Here is a 23399-nt window from a genome sequence, read left to right as displayed (position 1 = left end):
AAGAAGATGACTGATCAACTACCACAGAAAAAACCAAAGGAGACTTTTGGGAGTGTATATTCACAGAAGTACTCAAATATAATTTAAACAGGAAATCTTCCCCACATTAAAGGGCATTTTTAAACTTTTTCCCAAAGCTGCATGGACATCTTGCTTTGCCATCACATCCTCACTCAAACAACTCTAGAACATTATGCAACAGTCTGCTATAACTACGCAAGTCAGATCATGCTCCAACCAAAACCTAATGGCCGAAAAGAATTAGTTCTACCCCCACCCGACACTGAGAACAGAAATCTTCTGAATATATACATAATAGAAACTAAACATGTACAGTTGGACATAACTTGCAAAATATAAGAGAGACCCTCAACTCACACATCAGTTAACATTCACTTGTTAAACATTTAGTAACAAAATATGACTAGCAACATCTGACTACATTAGAATTTATAGAATAACTCTGATAAGCTCATATTCTGATCTAGTTAGATCATATTAAAATCCATACTTATCATTTATTATCAGAGTATTTATAAAAATGATCTGTTTTGAATAAAAATGTAATTAAAATGAGTAAGGCATACTGTATTTATATCTTTTATCGCTATAGCCTAGGAGCAAAGCTTTTTAGGAAAAAAAAGAATCCTTTGATGTGAACCTTAACACCTTCTATATAAGGGGGGAAAACATAGTTGAAAAGTCTGAATTTTCTTGAATTTTAAGGACAAGGCAGATAGAGGGAGATATATTGTCTTTCAAATAGGAAGTATACGAGCTGGCTAAACAGTTTATTTTTTAAAGGATCCTTTTAGATGAACATGCAATAATTATTATTTGAGGGACAAGAGGAAAATGAAAGCCAAGTTTCATAAAGATTAATTCAAGTGAACATATTTACAGTGGAAGTGGAACAATCCTTAGCTCCCTGGCTAAATAAAAGCAGTCATCTACTGCATCAGTGTGTATTTTCAAGCAAATACAGAAGCAAAACTCATTAGCTCTTTAAAAAATACACACATTTAATGTTGGTCTGTTTTAATTCTAAGTAAAGCAATTCCAAAAATACAAACTGAACATCAGAGCCATGTGAACCACCATGATAAAATAAAACAGACATTCACAATAATTACGTCTAAAGACAGTTCAGCTTAATAAATCATCTTCCATGTATACTAAAGAAAGAGTTACTAAAAATACTGCTGGTGTTCAGTTAGAATTAAAGGACTTTGGGGAAAATGAAATAATATGATACAGGTGGAGTGAATAAGGTTACACGGGATTTACATTTTCCATTACCCCTAGATATAAACAAACATTCAAAATCAACACAAACTCTGTGTGTTATTCAAAATATTGCAGCTGCAGGAAAGGCAACTTTAAATTAATAGCTAGGGGAAAATCAAGTTTTGGTGGAGGTAAACAGAAGTGACAGTTTTTAATTTGCACTTTTGTAAAGCTCATTTATACCTGGCCAACCAGGAACCAAATGCAGGACAACGAAGTTCTCTGCTTCTTTTGGCTATAATGTGACAAGAAAAGGTCATCTTTTGAAGATGTTTAAAGAAATAAAGCAACTTTCTTTATAAACAGTCAAATAATCAATCAATGGAATAAATAAGTACTAACCCACATTTTTACCGCTCTGTAACCACTACACTTTACATATTTTTCATTTTGGCGGCAAATTCCCCAATTTTTAGGCTAAAATCCACCAATCACTTTTAAGAGTAAAATGAACAGCCACCAAAATAAGAATATTCTTCTGTTTACTCTTTGGCTAAAAAAGAAAACAAACAAACAAAACAAAACAAAAAGAAACAGAAGACAACTCTAACACTGGTGATAAAAGAAACTGTTTTTTTACATGTAAAATAAAGTTATCAATTTAAATCTTGGTACATTTTATAAAAACAAGAGGTAATGTTGTAATAAAACAGCAGTAGCCTTGTCAGGCAACATACTGTTTGTTAACCCTGTGCAATAAAATACTTTGTTCATACTACACTTATTCAACATGACTAACAGTTACTACAGACATTTCAGGAATCTTCACGGGACTCCTATAGACTTACTGTTAAAACTGAGAGACATTTACAATCATAATGTGCCATGAAAACTTGAAAATGTTACTTCTAGTAGGAGATAATGTTCATATTATTTGAATTGGTTTTAGGTACTGAACAGCTGAGTTACAAGGACTGAAAGTGAAAAGCATTCTAAAAGCCCATGAACACTGTTGTTCACACCCTTCTTCAGAACACACTAAACTTTAAACTTGTTTGACACATTTCTCTTCATACATAGCAAGCAACAGCACCCAATAAAAGCCTGAGAAGAAATGCTGCTGTGTAAATACTGCAACTATTCCTGAAAAAAGAATTATGGGATATATACTCCAAAGCTGCCCATTCCCATAATTTGTATTGCATAGGTCACATAATCACACACATATATATACACACATGTGTACATATATGCACATGCAAAGAATATATTAAGACGACAATGAAGTCTAGTCACAGAGCAATTTACAGGCTCAATATATTTTTTACACTTTGCGTGAAAGAAAATTTCAATATTTTACAGTTTTTTAGTAGGCATTATATACACTGCACTTTATGAAATCTGAAAGGTATTGAAATAAATTTTTTCCAACATTTTGGTAACAAAACAGACAACGTTTCTCCATATACTTGTGCTATCTATCTACATGATCTGTTTGATCTGATAACCACTAATCACAAAAACTGACTCAATGGAATAATTAGAAAAATTATCTAACACCATGCATGGATTTGAATCATCTTTAATATCCTATCCTAGAAACATTCTACAAATCTTAAGATTTAAAAAATTAAGTCTCTGTTCTGATTTTTAAAAGATATCTTTTTTATGACAATATCCATAACATTGACAGGTACATGTTAAGGCTAGTATCATTTCCTTTTGTGAATTTTTTTGACTTTTTTTTTTTTTTTTTAAGAAAGATAGTAAAAGCCAGACTCCTTTAGGACTTTGAACTGTACCTACAGAGAATGAGAGTGCAGTGAACATAATGTTCAGTCCTACAGTCAGGATGCAGTTGCTCCTTCCCATTCCACAAGATACTGCACCTTTCCATCAAGTGTCACCCGACGAGCCAGTACTCGGTATTTTTCACCACATGCTATTCTACCTGCAGCACCAAAATAACTGGTAATGGAGTTTTTTAGATGATTGAGTTGCAACTCCTGATCTGCTAAGTTATTCAAAATCTCTGTGTTGAGTTCATCAAATTGGTAATCTTCTTTGCCTTCATCATCTTTTACAATTTCTGAGTTCTGAGTCTGGAGTGCTCTTCTTGGAAGACGACCCCTTCTTCTCCGTAAATGTGGTATTGCAGCAGGCCAAGATCTTCCTGTACGAGTTCTTTTTCTGGAGTCAGATAATCTATGGAACAACAACAACAAAAAAAAGGCCATAATTGTCTACTGAGTTTATAAGGCATCCTTCGCCCAAACAATGTGTTCTCAGATTTTTTTTCTATCACACTACTCTAAGTATATACCCTTGGTGACATAAACATCAGCCAAACCAACACAATACATGCTATTTTTATAAATGGATTATCACTCGCCTTCATTAGACTCCATCACCTTCTTGGGGCTGACCTTTTGAAGAGCTTTTCTTCCTTAACAATGTATTATTAAGCTTAAAAGAATCAGAGGAAGTTTTTAATTACGAGGCCAATGAGACAAATTCTTACCAAGAAGAGGCCCTATTCATTAGTCAGATATTGTCAACAGTCTTATCATTAAAAAGAAGAAAGTTCATTCACTCATTCAATGCAGCAAATACTTAATAAGTACCTCCTATATATACAACATTGTTCCATGGGCTTAAATGGATGGTAAAACTAGAATAAATGTTCTCTTATTACCAGTTCTAGGCATAGTGAACTAATGTAATGAACTGGAATAAGCACAAAGTAGAAATCAGGGTACCTTGAATCTACCTCTGTGATACTGGCCAAATTCAAATCTCTTATCCTCTGTATTCTCTTCTGTGAAGAGATTAAGTGAAGAGGTTGAACTAGATAATTTTTGAGGTCCTTTTCAGCTCAGGAATTCAATGATTTTATAATCTTTTAACAAGGGAGAATACAACCTAAGTTAAATTCAAAGACTTTATAATCATACTGCCTGACTCAACATCCCAGTTCTGTTATGCTTGTTAATGACCATGCTTGTTTCTTAAAACCTGTTAGTTTCAGTTTCTTTATCTTTAAAATGGGAATAACAGATCTACGACTCAAAAGACTGTTTTAAGAATTTAAAAAGGCAATGTATGTGGAAAGTTTAGCACAATGCTTGGTGAAAGGCCAAACACAGTTCAATTATTCACAATCCATTAAAAAATGAGTTACATTTTAAGCTTTTTAATACTCTGAATTTTGTACAATTTACACAGCAGTTTTTGAAGTGTTAACAAAAATTAAACTAAGGGAAGTATAAAACTTGCAAGCTCATAGCTCTGACCCCAAGGAAACTAATTTTTCATTCCTGATACGTCATGCTTTGGGAAAGGCATCATTCTGAAGAATTAGGTTAAATAAAATATTAGAGAAGTCTGCTACTGATAGAAATCCTGAGTTTAAAATCTTCTTAGTAACAAAAGGATTTACATGTCTGATTCAGATATTGAGAAAAAAAGTACTCCTAAAGATAAAAATCCCTAAAGATAAAAAATTTTAGGTAAAAATATTATCTAAATATTAGAAGCATAAAAAGGTCTCAAGGAAAAGAGCACAGCCTATTAACACCAGTATACCTCTTCTGTGCACAGAGCAAAATCTCCTAACAAATTTTTAATGTTTGAGCTCTGAAAAGCAGAAATTTCAGATGAATATTAATAACAACCTAAAGAATTTACATATAGATGCTTCTCAAACGCTGAAAGGCATATTTACATCACTTTCAATTGCTAAAAATTTATTTAATCATTACTTTACAAAGAAAAAGAATCTAGAAGAAAATTAGTTAAGAAATAAGAATATAAAATATCTACCCATAATGCCTGGAAATGCTAGACGAGGTAGTTTCTTTTGTACTGGAAGCACCCGTGAAATCCACATCTGAGGTATTGGATGAATGTGCAGTTCCCTCAGTTCTCCTAAGACAAAAGAATTTAAATGGTATAACGACTATATTACATAACAATAGAAATATTCATTTCCCCCCAAAAGAAAATTCCTAGAATAGGAGAAAATAACTTTCTATTTACCCTATAGAACAAGGTAAATCCAAGGTAGGATTCTCTGAAATTGATTCCTTATCCTGGAAAATAAAAAATAACATACTTAAAGCATGGCTCTAAAGTAAACTAAAAAGATACTCATTTCTCAGTTAATTTCAAGCATCCATCCTCTTTGAGAATATATACCAACACATCCTCTTACCAAAGGTGGCTCAGCAGTTTTCTGAATCATTTTTCTTGTATATGGGCCAGGTGGACGACCTACTGATTTTTTCTTTCCTTTTTTTTCTATGCCATTGCTTACTTCCCTGAAACATAAAATCATTATGTATTTAATCTCTGCATAAAGAAAAACAAAAAGACAATGGACAATATATACTGGCTTAGCTCCACTTATGTAATAATTAGGTTACACTTATTTTTATACTAATGGTAACAAAAACCAAAAAAATTAAATGTAAGTTGAATCTACCAATTTAGTCAAGTGCATACAGAGAACACATTCCAATTTAAATGAACATTTCTTGACTCAGATATTATTTACATATGAAAAGTTTAAGGAAAAAACTTTTCTCTTTACCACAATTGTGAAAAATATATACAACCTCAAAGTTAATAAACAAAAACAAAAACAGACTACTATACTGGAAGGAAGATTTCCAAACCCCCAAGAGTTCCATTATTTAGTCCAGGTTGTTACTATGTAGGCCCTTAAGGGAATATTTTAAGAATTTATTACTAAAAGTAATTATGAATTTAGTCATTACCCACATGGAGCCAGGAAGTATCTATATTAAAATATAGTAGCTATAAATACAGGTTGCCTTTAGAAATAAATATATATATTCTTGAATGATATCAATCATAAAGAGAATGAAACCCAGGGTGGAAGAGTGTAGAAGAAGGAATCCTTTATATTAGGCAGGGACTCATTCAAAAGGTACAATTAGAAAGATCTAGAAAACCAGTTTTTGAGACATAAAAGCAAATATCAAGCAAGAAGGGGGAAAATAGCAAGTCAAGGACATCTCTAATTAATAGAAGGGAATAAGAAAAGGGCAAATATCAATATAGAGAACATCTACTTCATTCATTCAACAAACATTATCTACCGTATAAAAAAAAGGGGGAGGGGCTATAATAGAACTACAAAGATCTTCCCTGTGCTAAGGGGTCCATAATACAGTCAGAAAGTGACAAAGATACATACAAAAAGGCTGATAAAAAGAGTTAAGTGCTATAAGAAAGTTACCCAGGAAACTTTAATTTCCTGTGTTTTTACACAGACAAGGAATAACACCATAGAATAGGCTAGAAAGAGGTGAATGGAGAAAACTAGAAAAGAAACTACTCCAGACACCAAACTAAAGTTGGGCAATAAAGGTGGAAGTACAAGGAAGGAGAAAGTAGGGGAGCTAGAGGAATAAAGCATAACTAGAACTACAATCAAAAGTCTCAAGGATAAAATATATGGAAGTATCGTTGTTTTTTTTTAAGATGATCAACATTTATACAGGACCCCTGGATTAAACAAAGTATTTTCAGATTAAAAGGACCAATTCATACATAGGACCCAGAAGGAATAGAGAATGCCTTGAAAGAAAGTTGAACCATTTCCCGGTAGCATCAAATGAACTAGCTAACACAGATGGAGTGTCTCATTAATGTGATAGGAATGAGAAAATTTGTGTAAACCTTTTTCTAATCCATAATATGGGCAACTGATAGCAAAGGATTAATGATAAAATCTAAAAGTGATAGGAGTAAATATGCTTTGCTTTAGGGAAAAAAAACAACAACAACCTAAAAGCATTATCTACTTTATTACACATTCAAATGGATATGAAACACTGTTAACCCTGGGTTATTACTTTTTCTTACTCTCCAGGTACTCTCATACCTTTTATTTACTCCTTAAATTTCCCTCTCTGCACAACCCTCAGCCATCTTTATACCTCAGTATTTCACTGAGAAAACAGAAGCTACCAAAACAATAACTTCAGTCATCTTCCAAACGCCAAATCTACAGCAGAACTAATATCTGTACCTATTTTCACCCAATTTCAACAAAAGGGTTCTAGAAGTCCTCCTATCAAAGGCCACTCCCATGTTTAAGTTCTAAATCCCTTCCCTTTTGGATTCTCAAGGACTTTACAATATTTTCAGTTACCTGTCCCTCTCTCCTGTACCAATCTCTTTTCCACTGGATCATTCCTAGTAGCACATAAAAACAGGTTCCAACTAATTTTCTATTTAAAAGTCATCACTTGAGTACTTCCTTTCCTCTTCAGCTTCCATTTGTCTACCTCTCTTCAAAGTAAAACTACTTCTGAGTGTTCTCGCACAAACATTTTCCACTTTCTCCCTTCTTATTCAGAGTTCTTAATTTCTCATTTCCCCCTTTCCCTTTATTATCATTATTATTATATGAATCTGCCTATGTCCTTTATTTGTAGAAAAAGCCCAGTTTTGACATTTTAATTGAGCAGTGCTGGATTCAATCATACTTCAACCCATTTCAGTCTGATTTCTATCTTTACCTCTCCAAAAAAACCTGTTTTTGTCAAGGCCATTAAAAACAGAATGTTATCTTATCCAACAATCATTTTCCTTTCACCTTAAATCCATCTCTCAACAGCATTCAATACTGTTTAATATGCTCATCTTTCTGAAACACCCCCCTTCTCTTGATTTTTCAGGGCACTAAACTTTCCTGGTTTCCTCCTATCTCATTGATCATTCTTTTTTAGCCTCCTGTTTCTTTCACCTCTTCCAAATCTCTAAATGATAACAGGGCATTACTCTGGGCCTCATTCTCTCCCCCACCAACTCCTTGCTTCCTAGGTAATTTCATTCATTCTCATGGCCTTATAAATCAGCTTCCAAATTTGTATCATGTGCCCTAACCCTTCCTGAGCTCCTGACACACTCAGCTGTCTATATCTAACATCATCATCATTTAGATATTCCTTGTAAAAATCTCAAACTCAATTAGTATGACACAGAAGAATGCTTCGTTCACCTTGCCAAAATCTGTTCTTGTAGGTCTTGATACCAGACATCACCACCCACCAGCTGCTCAAGCCAGAAATCTGGGCTTTGTGTAACTTGATTTCTCCTTCTTTCATAAGTTTAAATCATTAGCTAACCTAATGAATTTTGCCTCCAATAGAAGTCTTAAATCTATTTTGTCTCCATTTGACTGAAACCACTACCCAGGCAATCTCTTACACCTAGATGACTGCAAGAGTCTTCATTTTTGTTTGCTTCTATTCTTACCTCTATACCTATCCACTCTCCAAAAGCACACAAAGTATTTTTAAAGGATAATTCAATCTGCTTACATCTTTAAATAGCTCCCCATTATTCTTAAAAAATTCCTCAAAGACCTACACAACTCTACATGATCACGCCCCATCCAAACTTTCCAACACCTGATGCTAATCTCTAGCCCTCATTCATACATCACTAGTCTGTGAATTCCTAGAACATACCTCACATCCTTCATACTCGTTATTTCCACCACCTGCAGTATTCTTCCCTTTGTTCTTTCACATTGGTAGGTTAGTCTCATTCTTTGAGTTTCAGCTTAAATATCATCTTAGATAGGTCTTTAAGATTCCTTCTTAAAAGTAAACCATTTCACCTCTAACCATCCCAGTACAACCTAAATCCAAATGCTATGCCCTACATGGCACTAGAATGACCTGTAATTATTTATCACCTTTCTTCACCACTATACTGTAAACCCATCAAGGCAGAAGGAAAGTCTGTTTTGTTTGTTATTGTATCCCCAGCACTTAGACAGTTAAGTTGCTTGATAAATAGAATTAATAAATGGATAAATGAATGAAAAATGAACAAACGAACAAGCTAGTACTTAAGCTGTCTGCTAAACAAAACCAATAGGCTTATTCCTAGAAAGCCTAATATCTAAAATAAATAAATAAACATCTAACATTAACTCTTTGTACCTTGTCTAAGCAAGAAATTATAAACAGGAAAACAAATCAGGGTAACTGCCACTTATACTTTCATATATACTAATGAGACTAAATAACACATTTTTAGTTACAAATAAGCTAAAGAGAAAAACTAAGCCACAGATCAACTTTTACCTTGAATCAGATATAGGTTTGGATGCCTTTCTGCCTTTAATTTTAAATTCATGGGATGTTCCTTCAGGTTCTTTCTCTGCTTTGAAAGCCACATTTGGTGGCACAGGAGGAACACGAATTCGCAACCCAAACAAATGCTTCTTCTTCTTTATTTCTTTCCCAGACATAAACCTAAATTTTTAAAAAAATTAACTAAAAATTTAAAAACTGAACACATATACATGTCAGACCCTAACTCACAACTTTCAGATATAAAGCCTTTATAGATGAAAGTCCACCCAACACTACAAAACTCGCTCTTTCCCTTTGCTTTCCTGGATTCTTGTCTGCTCCCAGAGTCAATCCACAGTAGGATACAATGGCGAAGGAGGTCGGGGGGAAGGATAGGATCAGAAGGAAGGGAGAAGAGCACACATCCACTTTTCTTTTTAAAATGTGGCATCTATGCTTCAGATTCTGTGTCTCTTTCTCTCTGTCTTTCCCCTGCTTGTGCTCTCTCTCTCAAAAATAAACAAACATTTAAAAAAATTTTTTAAATAATAAAACATGGCATCTAACTTTTTAAAGGAAGAAAGTAGAGAGTGGTGTCTTTTTAGTCCCAATATGTGTTTTCCATATTTCATTGTCCTGTTTAAAAGATCTCAAAAATGGTTGAGGAAAAGAATTCTATTTCAGAGTGAATCTGTGAGGGGAGAAACCCTGGTCAGAAAGTAGCAGGTGTTAGCACTGGAAAAGAGAACCCAATATGAGAGGTCCAGAAAATAAAAGGAGTGTCTAGTGTGTCATACTTAGAATTGGAAATAATCTGGAACAGAAAAATGTTATTTCGGTGTGGGTTTGGGTCTCTAAAAAATGTGCTCCTAACTCTCTTCCAAAGTCCTTAAGGCTCCTTAATCCAAAACACCCCCACCTACCTTACTTCTACTATACCCTGCCTACCTTCCAGAACCACTACCAAACACTTGGAATGTTCTTCCACTTCCATGCATGTTTGAGAAAGGGAAGCTCCCATTTCTATCATAATAAGAACAGATGTATTTCTGGTACCCTAAATTGGATTACAGAATTCACATCCCATAAAGCATTTTTACCAGTACTGTAACTGCTCAGGCACTTTATGGCTTTTTAAATTGACCTAAAGATTTAGCTGCTAGTAATTGTTTTTTAAGGAGGAAATTCTGTCAAGTTCAAAAAAAGCAACTTGTTACAAAAACAATTTTATAAAATTGCTGAACAGTTGGTAAGAGCCAGCATATACACTTAAAACATCATTTCTATTGCAATTTTTAAATATTTTTAAGAAATGTAGATATGCTTTTTATTTCTTAAAAAAAGAAAGGTCTATACAAGGATATATCCAACAATAATCAATTATCAAAAAATTAAGACTACTAATACTATTTTTCTGCAACTGATGGCAATAACTGATCTTAAAACCATAGAAGATCTCAATCATTTTAAAACCAATATTCTCTATAATATTTTCCACTATCTTTCGCATTTTCCCACCAGCTAAGATATTATTTTATTTTCAGGGGACTGTATTATAAAAACAAGTCATTACTGAATATGTTTTTCAATGGAACAAGCCAAAGCCCCTGAGATATTGGTATGCCTGCCTCCCATCCACCATTCCCAGAGGATTGCTCTTCCCTTCTCCAACCCTTGAGAATCACTGCTTTGCTCAACTGAAATTAAAATTTTAAAGTTTAAAATGGTTTGTACTAAACATCAACCCCACAATTCTTAAACAATGCCATTATTCCTTATACTTACTACAAGTCTCCCTCATAGGGATACATAAAATAAATCAACTTACATGGTCTTGTAATCATTTAATGCCTCCAGAACATGCTCATATCTTTCAGATTTTGGTGTGTCTGCCAGCTGTGAAGTATCAAGAAACAATTTAAAGCACTATAATTTCATTAGTTAGTAATATACAGGTGCTAGATAGAGGCAATGTGATGAAGAAGAAAAGAGTACTGACTGATAGAAGATCCAAGTTCCAATTCCAGGTCCTCAGTGACTAGCTGCGTGATCTAAAGCTATTTAACCTCTTCTTGTTTTCTTATCTATAAAAAGAGGAGTAGGAGCGCCTGAGTGGCTCAATCAGTTAAGTGTCCAACTTCGGCTCAGGTCACGATCTCGCCGTTTGTGAGTTCGAGCCCCCACTGGGTGCTGTGATGACAGCTCAGAGCCTGAAGCCTGCTTCAGATTCTATGTCTCCCTCTCTCTCTCTGCCCCTCCCCTGCTTGTTTTCTGTTTCTCTCTCGAAAATAAACATTAAACAAACAAAAAAATTATATATATATATATATATATATAAAAGAGGTGTAAAAATCCTATTACAAGTAATTTTATAAATCAAATGACATGTCTGAAAAAAACTGTTAAAACACTACAAAAATGGGATTTTATTAGTTACTAAATTTATTTTAATTCTATAATCTGAGGAAATAATACATAGAATGAATGACTTTAATATCAACCATATATTGGTTCTAATAGATATTCTAATAGGTATCAATTGCTTCTAATAGATATTAGTAGGAAAAGAGGATAAAAAATGAGAAACATAACATTTTATTTCCCAATACTTCTAATATTAGCAGGAACCCATAATCTCTGTAATTTTGAAAAATTCTGTGAAACTGGGGGAGGGGAGTTATTTTCATAAAGGTTATAGACTTGGCCATTGCTAAAACCCAAAATGTCTCAGTAATTTATCATCAGAAATCATTCTAAAATCTAAATATTCAATTCTAAAAAATACTATTTTGTTTCAAAAGAGCTCCCTTAAAAGTCATTTCTGCATCTTCTTCCAAGTTTAAAGACGGGAGCCCAATAACAAAAAAAACTACATTATAGAAGGACCATTCTCAATTAAAGCCACAAAAACTAAAAAAAAAAAAAAAAATTCCAGAATATCATAGTTGACTTTTTACTACCAGTATTGGTCTTTACCAATTTAAACTTCCAAACCTCAGAACTGCTTCAAGTAAAAAGAGAAAACAATTCTGCTAAATAGAATGTTGGAGGCAGAAGAGACAGAGTCATCTACTCCAACTCCCTTTATTTTACAGATTAGTTAACAGATATAAAGGTTAAATGAAGTGCTCAAATTCACATGGCTGATTAGTGAGAGAGCCAGAATCTGAACCCAAGTGACAAAAGTCCACTCATTCAACATTCACTGAGAGCCCATACTGTGCTGATGCATTGGGTGCTTTTAGAAAAAAAAGAAAAGAAATGGGACAGTTTGGTGTTCATGCCTCTATACCATACCACTTCCTCTTATCGTAATTTCTGTAGTGTCCAATGATAGAGAATTTCTATTAAAGAAAAATAACAGAATCAGACCTAAAAGCTGGAAAGACACTTTAGATGTCCATCTAATTCAAGGTTCCATCAATACTGCAATCCCTTTTATAGTACTGACATTCATTCAACCTTGGTTTAAATATTACCATTGATGAAAGCTGCTGAGGCACCTATGAGGGAGCCCATTCCATAGGTGGACAACACCTTCCTTCCTGGAACTCTTCTATTCCCTCTTTTACAAGACAGTTCTTCAAATATTTGGCAGCAGCTTGTCATGTCTAAGTATAAGATTATGTCTAAGTGTAAGATTATGTTAAAAGTTTTTAGCAGCCACATCACATGATTATCTCATATTAAGCTCTGGGTAACTATTTCATCCACTTCCTCATCTCTACTTCACCACCCCAACTGTAAAATCTTATCAGATAAACTGATCAAATCAAGTGCTCCCTATCATACGCTACTTCTTCTGAACTGGATGTTTGTGTATTTAAGCCTTAAAAGCAAAACTCTGTGACTGCTGTTAATTTGATTTTGTTTTCAGGTCTGTGTTAGAGATCATCTTTCCTCTTGTTCTGTCATCCTTGAATTGGAAGGTAGACACAAAGACAGAACCCTGTGACTCTCCATTAGAATCTCCCTCAAGAATATTTCCAAGCCACTGACTGCTTTTGTTTCTATTAATCAATTAGTATCATATACATTTAATTTTTAATTTTAACCACTTCAAATTTCATTATCTAATCTGAAATTGAGTTACACAATGTCTATAACATACCCATACCCATTTGACACACCAGTGTGGCTAACCATATCAAAAAAAGAAACATTATAGTAAAAGAGTGTTTTTCCTTATTGCTTTAAAAAATTTTTTTTGATGTTTATTTTTGAGAGAGAGAGAGAGAGAGAGAGAGGCAGAGCGTGAGCAGGGGAGGAGCAGAGAGAGACAGAGAGAGAAAGAGAGAGAGGGAGGGAGGAAGGGAGACACAGAATATGAAGCTGGCTCCAGACTCAGCTGTCAGCACAGAGACCGATGCAGGACTAGAATTCACAATCCATGAGATCATGACCTGAGCTGAAGTTAGATGCTTAACCAACTAAGCCACCTAGGCACCCTGCCTTACTGCTTTTTAAATCTTCACAAACCACACATCTGAAAAATGTGCTTTATATTTATGCTGACAACAACAAAACTAATTTCTCAAATCTACTTCTCTTTCACTTTTTGAAAAGCACAATGAATGAACTCTCTTCTTTGTTTTGGTACTTACTCTCTATGATGTCTCAGAAATTTTATCTGTAAGTTCCTTTAGCACTCTAAAACTATTTTGCATAGAACTATATATATTTCAACTTGCATTATGGGGTCATGGGATCCTTTTCTGGACGCCTGGGTGGCTCAGTTGATTGAGCGTCCAACTCTTGATTTCAGCTTGGGTCCTGATTGTGAAATCTAGCCCCATGGCTAGGCATGGAGCCTGCTTAAGATTCTCTCTCTCCCCCTCCTCCCTCCCTCCCTCCCTCTCTCTCAAAAAAAAAGGGGGGGGGGGGCAGAGATCCATTTGTTTATTTTGAAGACTAATAAGTACAGACACTATAGTTTAAATCAAGTAATCTGTATTAAAAGAACATATTCTAGGTTTGCGATCTGAAGAACATCATATACTAGGTTTGCGATCTGTTCATGAGGTTTATAATATAAACACAGTAACCATTTTTGTTCCTTTTATCACAGACACTAACCTCATACTAGGCTTTAACTTTCAGGGTTGTAAAGTTCTGTACAGACATAAATACTATTATGCATAGTTATAACTCTTCCCTTCGGTAAAATACATTTTCAATCACCAGTATTGAATTCCATGCTGCTTAGACTTAAGTATGTCAAACAGCTTAAGTAATTTGTTTGCCAACATAGTTTTTTAAAATTTAAGACCACGTTTAACAGAAAAGTAGGCTGCCCTTACAGAACTAGGATTTTTGATCACATTAGGAATTAAAGACAAATAATAAGCAGATTCCAAAAGCTATGAATATCTCATTTTAACTCCCAAAAGCAATCCAGTACAAGTTAATTCCTCATTCTAAATAAAAAACGCCTTAAGCAACCTTTATTTGGGATCTCAAATGTTGTATTACGTATTTTTACTCTCAAAGCAAACATTTCAAAACAGTGGATTCTCAAATAGCTACATTCGGTCATATGATTGGTAATCATTAAGGCACAAAGTCTCAAAGATGTGTAAAAATCACATTAAGGAAACATGATACAGAACTATCATTATGATCCAATATGTTCTAAAAGTTTCAGCTTCTCTTTTCAATCCTGAAATAACCAACTAAGGAAAAAACATGATACATAAATGTTAAATTTGCCTTTCAGTATAAAAGGATATACTTTCCCCCCAAAATTAATTCTTCTCCAAAAGAAGTTTAGTATTTTTGAAACTTCTTTTTGTTATAAAAGAAGCCATAGTTCCTTTATAACAACAACAACAATAAAAAGAAGTACAAAACACTCAACAGATATCACTAATTCAATTAAGACTGCTTCACAACTGGCAACTGAAGAAAGTATTTATTAGGCTTCCAAAACAGCACAGAAATATTACTATGTGGCGAGAGTCATCATATGTAATATATAAAATTAAGTCCTAATTCAGCTCAGGAATGGCAAATATTAGTGCCTCCCTGTTACTAGTGTGTCCATATATATTCCTAAACAAAATGTCATACAAATCTCAACCAACTTCTCAAGTCATCACAAGTCTTTTTTCTTTTACCTAGATGGAGGAAGTAAAATTACAGCTATTTTTCTGTTTTGTTTCAATTTGGAGGAGAAACTTCTAGAGCAATTGCCAATGTAACATAATCTAGAGTATGTATAAGAACTAATGTTCGGGGCACCTGGGTGGCTCAGTCGGTTGAGCAGCCGACTTCGGCTCAGGTCATGATCTCGCAGTCTGTGAGTTCGAGTCCCGTGTCAGGCTCTGTGCTGACAGCTCAGAGCCCGGAGCCTGTTTCAGATTCTGTGTCTCCCTCTCTCTGACCCTCCCCCATTCATGCTCTCTCTCTGTCTCAAAAATAAAAAAAATTAAAAAATTAAAAAAGAACTAATGTTCAAAATGACTCGAGTACTCAACCAACAATTTACTTAACATACAGTATTTTCTCATGTTTTAAAAGTAATTAATGCTACTTTATAAAAAGGTTTTTAACATAAATGTAAACAAAAAGGAAGACTCAATTCACAATTTGATTTCAGTTAACCAAAGATTTACTATTTTAATAATCCAGAATAATCCGTTATTTGTATTATTTTTGTTTCTATTATCACAAATATTTAATAAGGCAAACTAAATGAAAATTATTGAGTAAATGTTCAAGCTGGCATCAATGTTATGGTCTTGGCATCAATGTTATGGTCTCTTTATTATTAAAATTTCACTCTCAAAACCAATTATAATGACAGTATAAAGATCTAAAAGATTAACACAAAATTAAAGGCTGAACTTCCATCTGTAAATACCGCAGGATGGAATGAGTAATCTAAGTCTGAATATTTTCTTTTTTTTAATGCAGAGAAAAAGCAATGAGAAATGATTAGAAAGCCACTTGTTAATAAATGTGATGGCTCCAAAAAACGTAAACACTCTTCAGAACAGTGAAACTTTTCTGTTGTCAAGTTTTATTAGAGTATACTGTTGTTCTTCTTAATTATTTTTGTAAGATTTTATTTTTAAGTAATTTCTATACCCAACATGGGGCTCAAACTTACAACTTCAAGATCAAGAGTTGCATGCTCTAATGACTGAGGCAGCCAGTCACCCCTGTTTCCTCTTAATTTTTAAATTTTGCAAAGACTAAATTTTCCATATTTACAAAGAATAAGAAATCAAAATTTCTTATTTCTAAGACATTACCCCATAAAAGCTACAGAAAATGAGAACATGTATCTACTAATGAAATATTTTTTTTTTTTTTTATGTGTCAGAACTGAACCACCTGAGCTAGAACTGAGATACCTGAAATTCATAAACTGAACTCATTTCTTAAAAATAGACTAGGGACACCTGGGTGGCTCAGTCGGTTAAGCATCCAACTCATGATTTCAGCTCAGGTCATGATCTCATGGTTGTTAGATCAAGCCAAGCTACAGGCTCCATGTTGAACATGGAGCCTGCTTGGGTTTCTTTCTCTCTCTCAAATTAAAAAAAAAAAAAAAAAAAAAAAAAAAAAAAATTTAAATATGCTAATTGTGATTTTTACTCTCTATTTTCAGCCTCTTGAATAAAATCTATGTATCATTTTTTCTTCTAATAAAAGCATCTGAAATAAAGTAACTTGAGTTTTTATGTGTGCCCACTGTCTACATGAAGTAACCACTACAGAATTTAATATGATACATAAAATGCACTAAGACTATAGATGTGTCTGCATAAGAAGTGCTGAAAAGAACCATGGCTAGAAAGAAAGCATTTTAAAAGAATGTATTAAAGCTTTACATATTAAGATAACTATAATGAACACTACAGTTGTTAGTGCCTTATACTTGTTTTTCTTTTATTACTAATCAGTTTATTAAAATTTATCAAATTTGTTAGTCACTCCTTTTCTCTCAAATTTCACCCAGAAAAAAGCATGTAACAGAAAACAGAGCATTATATTCCAACATCTTGGCTCCATTGATTTAAATGGTATCTCTGATTTTTAAAATCTAAGTATTCTGCAGGTATTTGTTTCAATATTTTATGCCGCTGACCTACCAACTTTTAAATAAATGTGCATTATGCTCTCCTTTATGCCTCATAAAACCCCCCAAAACAACCCAAAAAACCCTGATATTCTACTTGTCATCAACCTTTTATAAACTGCCTCATGTCTAAAAGTTACAAAACAGAAATTCTTCCTAAACTTCAAGTTACTTTACACAATTTTTACCTCAAAAAGTAATGTGTGACTAAAATTTACACATCTAATTCCACATATTATAAAACAAGATTTTTATTTAAGCTAAGAGTAGTTAGTATCTATATCTATATGTGTATATAGATATAGATTTGTTTTCTCTTAATTTGGCTTCATGCCCAGCACAGAGCCCAACATAGGGCTTGAACTCATGACCCTGAGCTGAGATCAAGAGTTGGACACTTAACCAACTGAGCCACCCAGGTGCCCCAATATCCTTATTTTAATAATTCTAAATAACTGCTAAAAACAAGGTAACTATTATTTTACTTTCTTCTTCATGCTTGCCTACTGTTTCAAAATCTTCTCAATGAACATACATTAACTTTTACATTGTTTTTTAAAAAGACTCTGTAAATTAGTATGAGTGGTTAGGCTTTGCAAATGAAAGGCAAAATGAGATGTTAGAATGAGGAGGATAATCTCCAACTCAGCTTTACCCTCTAATTCATTATTCTAACACTATTACTGGGTCCCCTCCCTCCCATTCCTGAAAGTCAAAGATATATAAGGGAGTACCAACAAGAGAGGAAAGAATGTTAGTTACATCTCTAAGTTTATAGAAACTTTAAAAAACCTTAAGTTTTCCTAAGGAGGAACTATAAGATACACAATAAGGATTTCTCCCTCCCTTATATCTTTACAATGATTCTCACTTCAGAAAAGAAAGAATCAAGTAATTTACTTCCTCCGTCTACGTTTTTCCCTGAATAAACAGGCAACAGGAGGATGAGAGGGCTAGTCTTCATATCCTCAAAGTTATTTCTCCCTGAACTAAAACTAAAACCCTACTTTAGATGTGTGACTTATACATGTATCTTGGCTGCTTTTCACAAAAACAAAACAAAACAAAACAAAAAAGATATCAAGTAGCTAATGAAGTTAGCCCTAAGACCACTTACCTCTCCAGGATGCAATCTATCCCAGTTTTCATTAATATATGTCATGAGCTCAAGTTCAGAATCAAAGTATTTCTTCTTGTGAATAACACTTAGGTTGTAAAGGCATAGGTGTGCTATATCTACCCTGGAATCCAAAAATAATCAAAATATACAAAAACATGCTTTTGATTATTGTTAAAAAATCGTATTTTTACAAATAAAAACAGCAATTAAAAAATCCAAAGTGAAGTATTTAGGTAAGCAGAGGGTCAATACCATAAATCACATTCACAATGTAATAAATCATTACATACGAAAATAACAGGGAAACATTAAACATTTACTTACAGTAAGTAGTCAGTATAAAGTAAAAGATATCTGAATAATCTCTTTCATTCAAAGAGGATGTAACTTTTAAAAAAAATTTTTTTTTTCAACGTTTATTTATTTTTGGGACAGAGGGAGACAGAGCATGAACGGGGGAGGGGCAGAGAGAGAGGGAGACACAGAATCGGAAACAGGCTCCAGGCTCTGAGCCATCAGCCCAGAGCCCGACGCGGGGCTTGAACTCCCGGACCGCGAGATCGTGACCTGGCTGAAGTCGGACTGCGCCACCCAGGCGCCCCGAAAGAGGATGTAACTTTAAGAAAAGTTACAATAAAAATTTTCCATTTCACTTACATATAAGCCATAGCAAAGATCATACTTTAACAGACTTTATCTGATTCATGAGTTAAATCTTATCTTTTCCTAAAATACATAAAGCATTCAATGAAAGTTTCTAAGTACTTACTATAAGCATTTTGTCAGTAAATCTCCAAAACTCATCACACTTTTCCCACGCCCAAAAATTACACTAAAGCAGAAACTGGCATATTTGGTATAAGACCTCTCTCATCTGAAGTCCCAAAAGAATTAATAACATAAATAAGAATTTTAGGGGCGCCTGGGTGGCTCAGTTGGTTAAGCGGTCGACTTCAGCTCAGGTCATGATCTCGCGGTTTGTGAGTTCGAGCCCCATGTCAGGCTCTGTGCTGACAGCTCAGAGCCTGGAGCCTGCTTCAGATTCTGTGTCTCCCTCACTCTGACCCTCCCCCATTCATGCTCTGTCTCTCTCTGTCTCAAAAATAAATAAACGTTAAAAAAAAATTTTTTTTTAAGAAAAAGAAAAATAAATAAGAATTTTAAAAATCTAAAAGATATGTACAGTTACATTTTATGGATCAGAAAATAAATGGCCTTATCATTTCAGCAATAAGACTAGACAATCTTTAGTGAAGATGACCTCAGGTTTAAGGATAAATAAAAGAACTAAAGCTAGGCATAAAGAAAAACAAATTTTTATTTAAACCAAGTTAATGTATACAGAGCATTTCACCCTATTAAGTTTAAGAATATGGCCCTTTTTTGTTCCTTAACAGAAATATCCATACTTACCACTGTAATGGTAGACGTTTGAGGTATTCTGGTCCAGAACTGCAGACAGAGCAAATAAACGTATAAAACCTAAGGAAAAAAGAAAAGTTGTATGCTAAGTAATCAAGGGTACACATATTCAACAATTAAAGCTAATATTCAGCAAGTACATATCCTACAATAGATGACTGATACAAAACGCAAAACCTAATTTGAATTAAGACACTGTGATTTAAAAAATTTCTTTTCCAGTAACAACAAATAATGAAATAGTTCATATATAGGAGGCAGAAGTATTTTTTTTTTAATTACAGAGGAGACATTCACAGTTCACACACAGATTCATATACACATATAGTTTTCTAATGGCTTGTGTGTAACATGAATTGTGATGACAGCCCTCACATACAATGTTATATTCAATGCTCAAAACAATCTGGTAAAATAAAAGGAGAGAAGTTGATCTTCCTAAATTCTAAAAGATAGTAAGCAACATTAAGTCAACATTTAAACCCAGGTTTTTTATGCCAAATTCAGAGCTCTGTCTTTCATTTTTCTTCCTAGAGCCATTCCATATTCTGCCATTCCATATTCTCCTAACCCAGAAAGCACATTAGGTCTGCTTTTGGAAATTCTTTAGAACGCAGACGCATATTTTGTGTATCAAGGTTCTATGGCCTTTTCCAACTTTCTGTCACAGGATCCCTCTGAGGTTCTTTAAAGGAAGGTACCAATGGAAATAGTTTAGAGCATGTGGGACAAAAGGAGCAAATATAATCACTGATCAAATACTTCAAAGTGTTCCGGAATAACATCTAAAAGCACAAGAATTATGTGTATTTTAAAATTATGCATAATTTGGGCGCCTGGGTGGTTCACTCAGTTGAGAGTCCAACTCTTGATTTCAGCTCAGGTCATGATTCCAGGGTCATGAGATCGAGCCCCACATTGGGCTCTGTGCTGAGTGTGAAGCCTGCTTAAGATGTTCTCTCTCTCTCTCCCTCTGATCCCTCATGTGTGCTCCCCCTCTCTCTCATTTTTCAAAATAAGATAAAATTATGCATAATTTAAATATATTACTCAATATTTTCCCAGTAAGGTGACTCCTTCACAAATCACTGTTGTAATTCCTTTTAGAAATCTGAAACAGGGGCACCTGGGTGGCTCAGCTGGTTAGGCATCCGACTCTTGATTTTGGCTCTGGTCATGATTTCACAATCTGTGGGTTCGGTCCTGACATAGGGTTCTGTCCTGACCCTGCAAAGCCTGCTTGGGGTCCCCCTCCCCCCATCCCTCCTCTGTTTGCACTCTGTCTCTCTCAAAATAAATATACTTTAAAAAAATTATTTTAAAAAAAATCTGCAACAGCAAACATAACTACAGTATAAAAGCTAAAAAATATATCGATTGGTAAAGTTCAAGTGCCCTTCTCACCTGTCTCCAAATAGCATTGGCTTTTGAAGGCATTGCACACAAGCCTCATGAAACCACTGCTTACATTTGCAGCATTGTAGCATCTTTAAATACCAGCTATAAGAAAAAAGTTAAGATTAAAATTGCTATGTTTGCAGGTAAAGTTTTAAAACCAAAACCCAAAGTGGCATTATACAAAATACTGTTATGATTACACTATGGCATATCTGCTAAATTTAGTGTTAAATTTTTTCTTTCCCAAAAAGGTTACTGATTTCATCCCTCCTCTCTCATTCATGAGAACTTACGAGCTCTTTAAAGATACATCTACTATTTCATCAATAAGTGCCTGGTTCCTACACTAGTAAAGAATCTCTGTCAAATAAAAAACCTGAGATTTTTTTTTCACATCAACTCTCTCCCCGCTAAGAGAAAACAGTTTCAGAGGTTACTGATGTGTACAGCTGTTTGCCCCATAAACCAAACAGCCATAAGCAGCTTTATATATCTTCATACTGTTTCCATTATTGTCCATTATAATGAAAAGGAATGGAATATAGCAACTTAATAAATTTGGCTAACATAATTACAAATCTAATCAAAGACTCTAACAGGTGTACAGGCTTTGTAACAGGTTTTGTTCAGTTTCAGATAGCTGAAGAAGCTAAAATTGAATCACTAGCTAAGGATATCCTTCTTTCAGTTAGTACATGGTTTTGGTATGGATATCCTTACGTGCTACCCAAATAATGCCTTTCTTCCAATAATTCTTTTGCTCAACAAGTGAGCCTCACATTAATTGTAAGCCATATTATACGCAAAGGCAAGAAGACTGATACTACGTAAGGTCATTCATTCATCGAAAGACTAATAAATACTAATTATGTTCCAAGTACTTAGCTAGATCCTCTATTAAAGTTAAGAGTGGCTAGCAGTGTCAAACATAGTTCATGTAGTCATGGTACTTAAAGAACAATGAATGATCCACCTTATAAAATGTCTATGATGATTTCCACCTATTTTGAGTAATACTTCAAATTAAATGGTAGGTATAAATGAATAAAGGAAAAGATCAATCTCTATGCCTCTTCACTGTATCTCTTTTATAAGTGATTAAGGAAACAAGACAATGTTTTTTAAATCTGCAAGCAACCAAAAGCTAAGAAATGTTATAAAAATGTCAAATCACAAATAATTCCATCAAGATATGGCAGAATGAAGAACTAAAAATTCGTTAATTTACATATTCATTTATTAATGTTTCATCATTGAACAACTTATGTCCCAGTCATAAGTAAACTTTATAGACATTTTCAGTACACACATTTGAACAGATAATATTTTAATGAATCATGTCCCAGCATTCTCCTAAACAGTACCCTTGTCTTAAGAGAAACACTGGATCTGAGAGGAAGAAAGACACCAGAAACCAATAATTACAATTTAAAGAGTGAAATATAAAATGCTTCACTAGTGGTTTTTAAATGTAGTACAAATACATGATGCACAACTTGCCTTAATACGAGCTTGTACAAAAAAGAATTAGAGGTATTAGTTGACCACCACAAAACCAAAATGATCCCAAAAACATAATGGGACAATCTGAGAGGTAGTAAATACAATCTCTCCCTGCAACAACAGGAGCATCAGTTCTGAACTCTAAGAGCCCAAGTATAATCTGTGAGCCTATTCCTGGAAACAATGCATTTTCTAATCATAACACGGTATTTCAAGAGTAATACTCAAAAACTGGAGAACAACAAAGACAGAGGTTAGAAATCATGTCATAAAGAATGTCCGGTAGTAACGGAGAGTTTGACCTGGAAAAAAAACACTATTGGTATGAGTCATGGTAGTAGGAAATATGATTGCTGGACTGAAATATTTTAAGAGTTACCTCCTAAGAAAGAGAAGATGTATTTGTTTAGTTCCAAAGAGCAGAACTAGGAGCAGTGTTCAGAAGTTAAAGGTAAATTTGTAAACGTTCTTAGTTAGAACTATGATTCACTTATTTAGGTAACAATGATAAAGATGAATATTA

The 23399-nt window shown here is 34.0% G+C and overlaps 1 protein-coding gene across 5 annotated transcripts in view; it reads right to left on the bottom strand.

The window, feature by feature from the left end:
* Positions 1-772: 772 nt before the first annotated feature.
* The window catches only part of MTF2 (metal response element binding transcription factor 2), a 78317-nt gene continuing 55690 nt past the window's right edge, over positions 773-23399 (bottom strand). For 4 of the 5 annotated variants that reach the window (XM_003990305.5, XM_045036210.1, XM_006934906.4 and 1 more), the window contains 9 exons: positions 21380-21475; positions 19967-20035; positions 18551-18674; positions 11176-11243; positions 9357-9527; positions 5441-5546; positions 5266-5318; positions 5050-5154; positions 773-3432 (listed from right to left, as the gene is read on the bottom strand). In XM_003990305.5, coding sequence (XP_003990354.1) covers positions 3075-3432; positions 5050-5154; positions 5266-5318; positions 5441-5546; positions 9357-9527; positions 11176-11243; positions 18551-18674; positions 19967-20035; positions 21380-21475 — 1150 coding nt within the window. In that variant the 3' untranslated portion in view covers positions 773-3074. Of the gene's footprint in view, positions 3433-3619; positions 3694-5049; positions 5155-5265; positions 5319-5440; positions 5547-9356; positions 9528-11175; positions 11244-18550; positions 18675-19966; positions 20036-21379; positions 21476-23399 lie in introns of all 5 variants that reach the window. The other variant, XR_002161069.3, reaches the window with a different exon arrangement.

This window comes from Felis catus, chromosome C1, assembly GCF_018350175.1.
Source record: "Felis catus isolate Fca126 chromosome C1, F.catus_Fca126_mat1.0, whole genome shotgun sequence".
NCBI lineage: Eukaryota > Metazoa > Chordata > Mammalia > Carnivora > Felidae > Felis > Felis catus.
Note: the sequence above shows the minus strand (reverse complement) of the source record. Positions and strands in the feature narration are given on the sequence as shown.